This window comes from Uranotaenia lowii, chromosome 3 (assembly GCF_029784155.1).
Source record: "Uranotaenia lowii strain MFRU-FL chromosome 3, ASM2978415v1, whole genome shotgun sequence".
Classification (NCBI taxonomy): domain Eukaryota; kingdom Metazoa; phylum Arthropoda; class Insecta; order Diptera; family Culicidae; genus Uranotaenia; species Uranotaenia lowii.
The window spans coordinates 293,257,744-293,271,047 of NC_073693.1; the positions used below are offsets into that span (position 1 = coordinate 293,257,744).

A 13,304-nucleotide genomic window follows, 5' to 3' on the forward strand; every position below is an offset into this window, starting at 1 on the left:
TTCAAGTCCGACGCCGGAAGAAGATACGGACTTTGGAACGGTAGCAGGAGATGTAGCCAAATCAGTGCAAAACAATAACGCGGAACATCCAAAGGCTAGAGACAATTTTAACAAACATAGTGCTAATCGAACCGGTGATAATCATCTGAACAATAACGGAAGCTGTTTTCTGCAGCCCCATTTCAACGTTCTAAAGCTAGACAACCGCCTAGACGTTCCAGCAACAGGACCTTACCAAAGCGAAGCGAGGCCTCCGTAACAACCTTTGATAACCTCTCTTTACTTTACCCTCTTGAGGAAAACTATGATAGTGAGAAGACAATTCAATCTACCCAAGATAGCCAATCATTCACATTTCATCAATCTTCGTCTTCAGCGACCACCCATCGAAGAATCTAGCGCATCGACGAGCAATCGACGACGAGCTCGAACCTAACTCGTCAAAACAACAAACAGCTGGCCAACCCCCGGCAAACCATGGTTTCAATTATGGATATCCAGCCCAAAAGACAAATCTGTGATACCCGAGCAACACTGTCGCAAAGTGCTGTCAGTCAGAAATCGATCGATCTGGAAATCCCGATCCCCCTCAAATCGCCAACCTCACCGACCTCACCGACCTCGGCAGAGCAGCAAAGCCCACCGTCCCCGGGCCACATCGATACCGAGCTGGCCAAGCGCACTATGAAACTGGATCTGGTTGCAACGGAACAGCAACAGCACCAGTCCCAAAGTTTCAGTCCAACCGGAGGCGGAGGCGCGGCCAGTAGCAGTGGTATTGCTAGTGCTAGTGCTAGCACCACAACGATCACCACAACCGCCACCACACATTCCTCGACGTCGACGGCGAATTCGGCTGCCACGACCACTACCGCCGCGATCCTGATGAAGCACCGGAAGCTGAAGGAGCGTACCTTCAGTGATGAGCTGGGGTCGCCCAAGTCGCCGGCTGCGGCGATAGGTATTGGATTTAATTTGACCTTTAGTGTTGGGTGTGGAGTTTGAATAGCTTTATTCCTGTTTTGCACATTTTGTGAACTGTATTGCTTGATAAACGTTTCGATTCATTATAATTAGGAGAGTTGGTGAATCTAAATTACTGAAATAATACAAATGACATCACCTCTACGTTTCGATTTTAAAACTTTCCATTTATGGAATTATGTGAACCGCAGATTTTTTTTCTCAATTTTGAAAGTGACACACACACGGACATAACATTGAGCCCTATTCTGCAGACCTCAAGCAAACGATTTAAATATTAATATATCAGTAATGATACCATCCATGACTTATTTGACTGACTGGTATCAAGTATCGACAAAATTGCAATTCATGTACGCTGCCGTTAAACGCATAATTGTCACATGTGACATTTCGACGTTTTTGACTTTTTTATGCAAATCGTCATAATTTGATACGTATTATTGAAATTCTTTGTCGAAACATAAAGTTTATTTTAGAAATTTCAAGAAAAATTCGAAGTCAATTTGTCACACTGGGACAAATGGACGCATAACTGTCACACTGAGACGATTGGACGCATATTTGTTACACTCAAAAATGAACGTATTATAACTTCGGAACGTCTAAATAGATTTTCGCCAAACTTGGCATACGTGTCCTTAATAGTCTGGAGGGGATCACAGAGATATAAAGAGGGAGAAGGGTCACTGTTTTCACGACATCGCAGCATGTATATGCAAGAAAAACTTTGCAAACTGCTTCGGGTTCGTTGCTGGCGCTTGGAAGAGTACATGCAAACGTAACCCGCTTCACAACATTAGTCAAATTATTACTCTTCTGGTGCCGCGGAACTGTAATCCACAATTGTCCAGGATGGCCATATGTGATTGTCGGTGGTTTCAGCAGACCATTTCTTTTTTGGTTTTGCTTTGAGTTTTTGATTTTGACGCACCTCACAAAATACCGGAGATGTCTGTTTTTTAGTGTTTAAGAACTATTCCGCCAGAGTTACTTCATCCGGAACTTGTCCCAGGGCCGTATTCACATCAAACGGATTGATTGTCGTTTTCTGCACTTCCCTCGCTGTTGCGACATTTTCAGCGCGGCAGCTGACAGTTAGTTGAAGAAATGTTGTTTCCTGTAAAGTAAGTGAGCTGCCTCAATTTGCTCCATGGGCCGATTCATTGATCGAATCCGTTAAACACTTCATGTTTGTCTCCAAATAATGTACGAATGTACGCTTTCAAATAATTCGATTCAGACCTGATTTTTAAAATTTAAGCTTCCATTCACGAATAAAACACAAGAGCCACACACGAAATGCCAAACCAAACAACTACTGAGAAAATGTTCGTAGTGTGATAAATAGGAGAACATGCCCTATTATGCGCCACCTAAGTGAATCGCTGATTTTCTATGTATTCCACGTACAAATTGTGTTAAAAATGAGTGCAATCGTTGAAGAAAATTGTTTTCTACAAATGCCTATGATTTTTTATTACTCAAATCGCTATAGTTTTATCAAAAACTTGATTTTTTAAAACCTTATTAAAAGCCACAGAACAAAACTGTGTTGCAAATACGCGCCACCGTGTATTCAATACGCGCCTAGCAGCCGAACACACCCGAAAGCAGCCGAAGACCGAAAACACACCAATCCTTACAGACACTTAGAATGAAAATAATATCAAAATGGACTAATCAAAAATTAAAAAAAAAATAAAAGTAGATTTTTTGGGCTGAATTAAGGCTGAAAATAAGGTTTTAGATTTTTTGTTATTTTTCAATTAAAATTGGCCTTTTTGAAAAATTAATGCTATTTTCAGCCTACTACGATTGGCGCGTTATAACGAGCGCATGGGCCGTGATAGAACATACCCATAAAAAACATACCATAGCGAGTTCGGTAGGGGAACATGTCCTATTATGCGCCACCTAAGCGAATCGCTGATTTTCTATGTATTCCACGTACAAATTGTGTTAAAAATGGGTGCAATCGTTGAAGAAAATTGTTTTCTACAAATGCCTATGATTTTTTATTACTCAAATTGCTATAGTTGCTTCGAAAACTTGATTTTTTAAAACCTTATTCAAAGCCACAGAACAAAAATGTGTTGCAAATACGCGCCGCTGTGTATTTAATACGCGCCTAGCAGCCGAACACACCCGAAAGCAACCGAAGACCGAAAACACACCAATACTTACAGACACTTTGAATGAAAATAAAATCAAAATGGACTAATAAAAATTTAAAAAAAAATAAAAGTAGATTTTTTGGGCTGAATTTACGCTTAAAATAAGGTTTGTGACTTTTTGTTCATTTTCAATGAAAATTGACCTTTTTGAAAAATTAATGCTATTTTCAGCCTACTACGATTGGCGCGTAATAACGAGCGCATGGGCCGTGATAGAACATACCCATAAAAAGCATACCATAGCGAGTTCGGTATATTTTTTTAGCATTAAATCATAGTTTAGATTCTCCTCTATCGATGTGTCAGAAAATATTGTCTTATTCGTTTTTCTCTGCTTGGTGACACCTTATTGCAAGTGTTTTAAAATTTAGATCGAAATGAAGAAAAACCTAAATTGTGAAATTATCACGACACAGGAGCATTTTAAGGAAAAATTCATACTTGCCATGACCAATCACAGCATTTAGAACAAATTGGTAATATTTTGCAGGCTTAAAATGTTTCAGATTCTTCAAAACAAGGGTGGCGCGTATTAGCCACATGGGGCGTTATATGAACTTTTCCCCCATGCGTCCATTTTTCGACTATTCATAGAATTTTGCGGCATAAATTTCACACAAGGATTTTAATTGAAAAAACAGTTCATTTTCGAAAAATTTTATCGAGGCTGATATGATAGTGATAGGAGTATACTTTAGAGATCTAGGGCATTGAAGTCAACAAAAATTGCGAAACTATGCGATAACAGCAAAGTGTTTTTGTGAAACTTTGGTCGTGTTTTTCTCGCTTTGCCTTTTTGTAACATGTGACAACTATGCTTCCCACGACAGTACGGTATAGTCCAAAAATTGGGATACGTTGACTAGTAAATTGATTTCGTTCCCCTGGTTACATATCTCGATTCTCGACAGACATTTATGATTTTAAATTCATTGTTTAAGTAATTTGTTCAAAATTTTGAATGCATAAAAATTAAATCAATTTTAATTTAGCAGATGACCTTTAGAAAGCTTTGAACAGAGAACCTCCGAAAAAAGACATAATTTTAAAATTCTTATATCTGCTGGCGTATGGCGTATTAAAATTATTTTATAGTTTGAATAAGTTTTGAAATTGTAAAAATAAATCTTTTCAAGCATATATGAAAATTTGAGGGATCACATGAGAGTTTTGACCGCTATCTTGGAATTACCGGAAAAAAATTTCACTTTTTAAAAGAGGTTACATTTCTTCTTAGCAGCGCAGTATCTCATTCTGAATTGAACCGATTTTCGGCATTTAAATTCCAGGTTTATTTTGATAACATGATCGTCATTTTAACTTAATACACATAGTATCTCGAATACTACTGTTATTCGTAATATGAGAATGAAATAAACAAATGTAGTTTTCGTACCCGGCTGTTTTGTAGCAAGCAAGTTAACAGCTACAAACTACATTTTCAATCATTGAAATCGCTACGAGTTTTGAGCTTTTTTAGATGGAAATGATTCCTTTAAATATCAAAATTAAAATCCGCATGAAATAACATATAAAACTACAATAAATGCTTTCTACCGCCCTTCAGCAATTCCAAAACACATCATAATCTACTAAACGATTGTATATCATGGCTTTGATGAATTTATCTCTTTTTCCTTAAACAGCTACATACTTTTGTCCCGTTAAATCCTGATGATGAAAATTAAAATAGGTCTAACACATTCGTTAATCGATTTTTCCAAAAAAAAAAACTTCATGATGGTATAAATTGTCCTTATTTACATACTTTATTTCACTGACTGTACTACAGTGCATCAATTAAACTTATAATTTCTATAACTTCAGAAGAAAAGGTCGTAGAGACTTTAGATCTAGTGCAAAATGTGCGTATTGAGTGTATCAACAAACGCAATCAACATTATTTCCATGATTTTTTTGTTCAAAACTAATAATATTTAAGCATAAAAACTAGTTTTAAGAATTTTTTAAACTAAAAGTTTTATGATTCGAAATTTTAGATGGCATGTGAATGAAAGAAAGGTGGAAAAACATGCATTAATGCGTCAATAGCAAAAAGCTTGAAAGGTGTTGAAATTTTAGGCTAGAGGGCATGTTGATGAAAAGCTTCCATGAATTGTAACGCCTTTGCTCTACACCAGCTACCTTTAGAACAAAATGGGACATATATTGTGTGATTATTTTCCGAGAAATCCAGCGAAGCCTTTTTGAGTCACCGCACGCTTTGGAAAATTGAGTAATTGCTGGTTTTACCCTCAATTCCCCTATTTATTTATTTATTTACATAAATAGTATTCCGTCTCACGACATAACTTGACGAACATAATTCCTAAAATACACTCGGTCCATGGCAACCGTTCTCCAATTTCTCGGACACCCCATGTTCACCAGATCACGCTCAACTTGGTATAACCACCTCGCTCGTTGCGCCCCTGCCCGTCTTATTCCTACCGGATTCGTAGCGAACATCTGTAGGCATTCTCACAACATGTCCCGCGCAGCGTATCCGGCCAGTCTTCACCACCTTCTGACTAATCATCCTTCGCCTCCAAGCTGTACGCCGCCAAAGATTGTTCTCAACACTCGTCGCTCGAATACTCCGAGTGTACGCAGGTCCTCCTCGAGCAATATCCGTCGACTATGACCTTGTTATTGCTGGACAAGCGGGTTCGGTCGGACTCGGATCCGCAGGCCAGCATGTACTTCGTCTTGGACGTATTAATCATCAACTCAATCCTTCCTGCTTCGCGTTTCAGTTAGCGGTAGATCTCCTCCACCGCCGCGATGATCTGCCGACTATATCAATGTCATCGGCAAAGCAGATAAGTTGACTGGATCTGTCTACAATCGTGCCCTGCATTTCGCCCACCGCTCGTCGAATAACACCTTCTAGCGCCACGTTGAACATCATGCAGGATAGACCATCACCTTGTCGAAGCCCCCTGCGCGATTCGAATGAACTCGAAAATTCACCCGAAATCCGCACACAGCACTGCGTTCCATCAATCGTAGCCTTAATCAGTCTGATCAGCTTCCCAGAAAAGCCGTTCTATTTAGTCCATGATTTTCCATAGTTCGTTACGGTCGATCGTGTCGTATGCGGCTTTGAAGTCGATGAATAGATGGTGCGTAGGGACTTGGTGTTTCCGGCATTTTTGGAGGATTTGCCGTAATGTGAATATCGGGTCCGTCGTTGACCGTTCCTCTATGAAGCTGGCCTGATGACTTCCCACGAATCTGTTTGCTTGTGGCGTTAGGCGGCGGAGTAGTTAACCGTCTTGATCTCCTGCATGTGCGCCGTTCAGGTGTTCATCGAAGTGCTGCTTCCACCTTTTGATCATCTCACGATTGTCCGTCAGGATGTCCCCGTCCTTATCCCAGCACATTTCGCCTTGCGGCACGAATCCTTTGCGGGATGCGTTGAGTTTCCGATAGAACTATCGTGTTTCTTGGGAACGATGCAGCTGCTCCAGCTCCTCGAGCTCCTCCTCCTCCAGGCGGTGCTTTTTCTCCTGAAAAATTCGGACTCGCTGCCTCTTCCGCTGTCGGTGATTTTCCACATTTCGACGGGTGCCTCTTTGCACTACTGCCGCCCGCGCGGCATCCTCTTCGTCCATCACCCTCCTTCACTCCTCGTCGAACCAGTCGTTCTGTCGATTCCTCAATTCCCCTACATTTTTCAATAATTTCAGAAAAAAAGGATGTTCGTACTTGAAAATTTTAAACTAAATGGGTCTCATCTTATGTGATTTTTTTCCGAGGAACCTAACAATGCCTATTTGAACCACCGCACGGATTAGAAACTGAAGTTAGGGCTGTTTTCCCCCAATTTTATGAATTAATTAATAAATGTTGGGAAATTTAGTGTAAAAAAACAATAATTTCTGTTTGCAATAGACTTTGTTCGATTTCTCGGAAAAAATCACATAAGATACGTCCCATTTTGTTCAAAAATTTTAAGTTCGCACATGCTTTTTTTCTGAAATAATTGAAAAATGTTGGGAAATGGTGGGTAAAAGATCCATAACTCCATTTTGCAATCCGTGCGGTGACTTAAACAGCCTTCATTGAATTCCCCAGTAAAATCACAAAAGATATGTTTAATTTTGTTCAAAATTTTCAATTCTAAATTAGTTTTTTTCTGGATTGTTTACAAAATATAGGGAAATTAGGGGTAAAAAGGCACTATAACTCCGTCCGTAAGCTCATGCGGCGTCTGAATCTACCTCCAAGCGATTCTCCTGACAAGGTGCGCCGTCTGGATATATCCAAAAAACGCCATTTAATGCCATTCTAGCTTCGAGTCAATACACACTAAAAAAACGCACTGGTGTTTGTGGGATACCATAAGACGATTGATATAAAAAGGTTATAATCTAGTACGTCTATAAAGCCATCGAGGCGCCCCTCGGCGGCAAGTGTCCTCTCGCATCCATCTCACGCACACACTCATCCTCCACCGTCGACATCGTCAGTCCGCCATCATCTATCGACCCCTGTAGCGACGAAAGTAAGTCCGTGAAATGATACCCGGGAATCCACAGATACCGTGCGCGGGAATACCTCCAGTAAACGACTAGCTCCCGCTAGGACAAACCCTCGGCCCGAACCAGTGCTCACAATTGGCGATCCGTGCCAGGTTTGTTCTAATTTCCGAGGAACAAATAAAAGAAGAATTTCGAGACGGCCATTTTGAATACCAGGTAATTGCATATTTTGAACGTACGTGTTGAGAAATCGGGATGACGTGTGGAAACTTTAAATGTTTGCTAATTCGATTTTGAAAAGAGGGATTCCATTATCGAGAGAGGTGAATTGTGATTGAACACCAATCTATGTCAAGTTTGAAATTCAGGATGATTTTACCAGCTTGAGTTGAAGGAGCTTAGATACTGTTGGTTCCCCGCATACTAAAAAACTATAGCTTAAACAGTGCATACCAAATGTAGAAAATAAGCCGCTGGAATAATATAATTAAAATAGCTGTTAAAATCAAATCGAATATTTAGCTCGGTGTAGTACATCAATCGTAAAGTAGCGTTGCTTGAGCACAATCTTTATTTACTCTGAGTAAATAAGAAACCAACTTAACGAAAGTTGTCGGTTTCGGACTTCGGTCGGATCAGCAGAGGAGGAGCGGAAACGTAAAACGAAGCGATGATTGAGAGAAATGTTCGCCTTGCTCGAGAGATTTTCGAAAGGCAAGTCGGCAAACAAAGGCGGCACGAGCGCCTCGTCAGTTTTAAGAGCGACGTTCTAGGAAGGAGTTGTCTGGCGTTTCCGAAAATCAAAAGGCAGGGCTCTACGGAAAATTTTTGGTTGTAGGATACGACACCAAACATCAACAGTTCTAGAAATAGTGATTGTCTCTGTAAAAGTAGCTTTAATATTAAACTTTACTTCGACAACGTTAAAAACGAAAAATGAACGTTCGTGGGGAAAAGTGATGGTATTTGGAAAGGTGAACGAATGGTATGCACGATTAACTTCAAATTTTCTTGAATCGTCAAAATTATACCGAACCGTTACCCATAGCGTTCATGTCTTCTGTCAAACCCACAGTGTTGAAGCGCATTCTATTGGAAACGATCGTTCCATTGTAAAAAATGTGAAAAAATGAAAAAGTGCGAATACTCGAAAAATGGTGATTTCTAGTGACTAGTGACCTCGTTCTCCGGATTTAACAGTATCAGAGCTTTTTTTCTTAGGGGAAATTTAAAAGAAGAACTTTAACGATCTTAAAGCCTATAGAGCTTGTTCCACTTAGAACCGGGTCATTTTATTTTGTTAACTGCAGCGACTCTCGTTGTCGTACCGAGAAACTAATAACAGCGGTTTGATCTGTAAGATTTTATCTTGAGGTAAAATTTTTGTCAGCATTGGTACACACGTTCATTAATCGGCAGCCATTTATGGACAAATTTACTCCCATAAAAGAGGTTGAAAATATCCAATGTCTTTTCAGCGGATCTCTGTGCCGAAAATAAACTGAAAAGTGTACTGCTCCAAAGAGGATATGATTGAAAAAGCACTAAATGATTCATGATTATTACATTCAAGTCAAACAAAAAAAAATTGAAGGATTTTCATAATAATAGATAATTAATCAAAAAAATAGTGAGAATCGAACCCACTGCAACATCTCATCTCGGCTTGTCAGTCCGATATCTTACCCAATGCACCGTCTTAATCGGTTAGCAAACGAAAGTTTATTGTCATAGTCCTTCTGCCACCGCCGATTACCAAACGCATTGGCCGTTTGGCCGGTGTTTTTTTTTCATCCTCCTTTGTCTTTGATGGGAAAGGGATGAAAATGAGATGGGAATGGGGTGGGAATGGATAACTTGAAACTGTTTTCTATTGCCGGCCGGTTTACATACACACACAGCTCATCTGCAGTTGTACAGGGAGGAAAATGCCAGTTATTAGTTAGCTTGTTAATGCCGGTCTGGCATAGAATCTTATACCGATAATTCCACCTCCAAGAAAGTTCATTATTCGAGCAGATTCTGATTCGCGTGTGTAGTGATGACGATAGTGGAATGAAAAATGCTTTGGGAATGGTGAGCTAGATGTTTCCCAGTGCTCTGGACGATAAAACGCTGTTCAGTTGCCGTTATTAACGACTTGATCTATTATTTCAAATACGATTGTATGTTCGCTGGATTAAAACTCATTTGATCGAATGTGACGGTCGCCATACATAATTTAATGAACATCTGCGTTTTTCGGCAAGCATAGAACATAAGGGTTTCCGAAAATTATATGCAAAGAATTGATATTTTAGATTTAATGGTAAAATGTTTATTTTAGGTAAATTTAACAAAAATGGATGGAGAAAACATTCATTCTGTATTGATGACTAACTGTTGCTTAAATGTAGATGGCTAATGTTTCACACTGTGTACAATGTCCTTTTGCACAACCACACCTTGCCTAACATGCGACCCGTTTTCTCACTCTCTCGCCCCGTGCCAACAGGTCGGGGTGGCATCGGCGGCGGCGGTGGAGCATCTTCATCGTCGCCGCCAGCACCACCCCTTCGGCTGCAAACATCGCTTTCCTCACAATCCTCGCAAGACGTTGTAGACGACCGGAAGGCGCTGCGGGACGCCCTCTACCAGGGGATCTTCCATCGGCACCGGCGAACGATCTTCGCCGTTGGCAGCTTCCTGCGGATGCTGAAAAGCCGCAGCTCGTCCTACAACACGATCCGCAGCTCCTCGGAGGGCGAGGACGACACCCGATAAGATGACGAAGAATGGCGAACGAGCCAGCCAATTAATCGTTAAACTTTACATTAAATACCGGACACACGTTACACACTTGTTATCTGAACGAGAATGGAAACAACCTAGTTTGTAAGGAAGAAAATACACACTTAAACATTAAAAGTGAACTATTGTATAAGACCAAAAAACAAACTCTGTTTCGTCGTCGGTGGACGCGCCTGGGTACATATTGAATATCGTTATCGGATGAGAATGCATACAGTATAAGTGTTTTATATCGTTAATCAGATAAATAGCAAGAAGAAAAACAAACAGAATAAAATCTCGTAGCAGTTGGGACAGAAAAAAGCCGAGGATGAGAATAACGAAGAATATATGGTATATTATCTGGACACAGGGTGCTGCAGGTCTCGATTCTATAATCCTCATAAGAAATGTTCTTTGATTTTATTTTTATTTATTTGGCTCTGGAATCATTGTTAGATACTCGAAGAAAAATTCCGTCTTAGAGCACATCGATGTACCTACCTCCTCTATTCGAAACACAAACATGTCCTCGCTGTATGTTTTGCTAGCATTTTTCCAGGGAATCGAAATAGGGTGAAATGCATTTCAATTGGACTACCTTACTGGAGTAAGGAGCAAAACTCTTCATAAATTCAACAAGCAAGGGAAAAATTCCATCACTCATGCCTGAGCGAGTGGGCAGCAGAATTCCAAACAGAGCCGAGTTGAAGATGAAAAAATATGAAACCAGAAAATATCTGTAGGTGGAAAGTCAATCGATTGATTCGCTTCGACTCTGTTCTTTTTACCTATCATCCAGCTCCCATCCTTGAGGATTGAGGACGTGCAGAAACGAGATGCTGAAGCCTTATCTCGTGTTTTTTCTCTATTCTCGAGAGTCCCCATGAGCAGGAAACGTAATGAGAATCCCAAGACGTATGCTTTTGCAACCTGGAAAACAGGGGAACATCAAAAAGCATTAGAAAATAGAATTCAATTTGTAGTTGAATTGATCAAAACACTTAACACAACGAGATTAAATTTAAAACCCAAATGAATTTTCATGAAAATTCAACAAGAATCTTTATTCAATGAATTATGAACTTCCTCGCCTTAAATCTGAAACGTGGATCTCAAGATTGAAATCTGAATATGAAATATGAATCTGAAATCTGAATCTGAAATCTGAATCTGAAATCTGAATCTGAAATCTGAATCTGAAATCTGAATCTGAAATCTGAATCTGAAATCTGAATCTGAAATCTGAATCTGAAATCTGAATCTGAAATCTGAATCTGAAATCTGAATCTGAAATCTGAATCTGAAATCTGAATCTGCAATCTGAATCTGAAATCTGAATCTGAAATCTGAATCTGAAATCTGAATCTGAAATCTGAATCTGAAATCTGAATCTGAAATCTGAATCTGAATCTTAAATCTGAATCTGAAATCTGAGTCTGAAATCTGAATCTGAAATCTGAATCTGAATTCTGAATCTGAAATCTGAATCTGAAATCTGAATCTGAAATCTGAATCTGAAATCTGAATCTGAAATCTGAATCTGAAATCTGAATCTGAAATCTGAATCTGAAATCTGAATCTGAAATCTGAATCTGAAATCTGAATCTGAAATCTGAATCTGAAATCTGAATCTGAAATCTGAATCTGAAATCTGAATCTGAAATCTGAATCTGAAATCTGAATCTGAAATTTGAATCTGAAATCTGAATCTGAAATCTGAATCTGAAATCTGAATCTGAAATCTGAATCTGAAATCTGAATCTGAAATCTGAATCTGAAATCTGAATCTGAAATCTGAATCTGAAATCTGAAATCTGAATCTGAAATCTGAATCTGAAATCTGAATCTGCAATCTGAATCTGAAATCTGAATCTGAAATCTGAATCTGAAATCTGAATCTGAAATCTGAATCTGAAATCTGAATCTGAAATCTGAATCTGAAATCTGAATCTGAAATCTGAATCTGAAATCTGAATCTGAAATCTGAATCTGAAATCTGAATCTGAAATCTGAATCTGAAATCTGAATCTGAAATCTGAATCTGAAATCTGAATCTGAAATCTGAATCTGAAATCTGAATCTGAAATCTGAATCTGAAATCTGAATCTGAAATCTGAATCTGAAATCTGAATCTGAAATCTGAATCTGAAATCTGAATCTGAAATCTGAATCTGAAATCTGAATCTGAAATCTGAATCTGAAATCTGAATCTGAAATCTGAATCTGAAATCTGAATCTGAAATCTGAATCTGAAATCTGAATCTGAAATCTGAATCTGAAATCTGAATCTGAAATCTGAAATCTGAATCTGAAATCTGAATCTGAAATCTGAATCTGAAATCTGAATCTGAAATCTGAATCTGAAATCTGAATCTGAAATCTGAAATCTGAATCTGAAATCTGAATCTGAAATCTGAATCTGAAATCTGAATTTGAAATCTGAATCTGAAATCTGAATCTGAAATCTGAATCTGAAATCTGAATCTGAAATCTGAATCTGAAATCTGAATCTGAAATCTGAATCTGAAATCTGAATCTGAAATCTGAATCTGAAATCTGAATCTGAAATCTGAATCTGAAATCTGAATCTGAAATCTGAATCTGAAATCTGAATCTGAAATCTGAATCTGAAATCTGAATCTGAAATCTGAATCTGAAATCTGAATCTGAAATCTGAATCTGAAATCTGAATCTGAAATCTGAATCTGAAATCTGAATCTGAAATCTGAATCTGAAATCTGAATCTGAAATCTGAATCTGAAATCTGAATCTGAAATCTGAATCTGAAATCTGAATCTGAAATCTGAATCTGAAATCTGAATCTGAAATCTGAATCTGAAATCTGAATCTGAAATCTGAATCTGAAATCTGAATCTGAAATCTG

The 13,304-nt window shown here is 38.8% G+C and overlaps 1 protein-coding gene across 3 annotated transcripts; it reads left to right on the forward strand.

Moving 5' to 3' along the window:
* Positions 1 to 463: 463 nt before the first annotated feature.
* Positions 464 to 12,332, forward strand: LOC129755845 (serine proteinase stubble). 3 transcript variants are annotated; one of them, XM_055752537.1, is made up of 2 exons: positions 464 to 961; positions 10,251 to 12,332. In XM_055752537.1, exons 1-2 carry the CDS (start codon positions 478 to 480, stop codon positions 10,409 to 10,411), a joined length of 645 nt encoding a protein of 214 aa, XP_055608512.1. In that variant the 5' UTR covers positions 464 to 477; the 3' UTR covers positions 10,412 to 12,332. The 3 variants fall into 3 exon arrangements, with proteins under 3 accessions (XP_055608512.1, XP_055608510.1, XP_055608511.1); XM_055752535.1 differs by having other exon boundaries at positions 10,143 to 12,330; XM_055752536.1 differs by having other exon boundaries at positions 10,242 to 12,322.
* The last annotated feature ends 972 nt before the right edge of the window (positions 12,333 to 13,304 follow it).

Coding starts and splice junctions, on each gene's coding strand:
- LOC129755845 (XM_055752535.1), top strand. CDS start 478: ATGGTTTCAATTATGGATATCCAGCCCAAAAGACAAATCTGTGATACC. Junction 962..10,142: donor GTCGCCGGCTGCGGCGATAG/GTATTGGATTTA, acceptor CCGTGCCAACAG/GTCGGGGTGGCATCGGCGGC.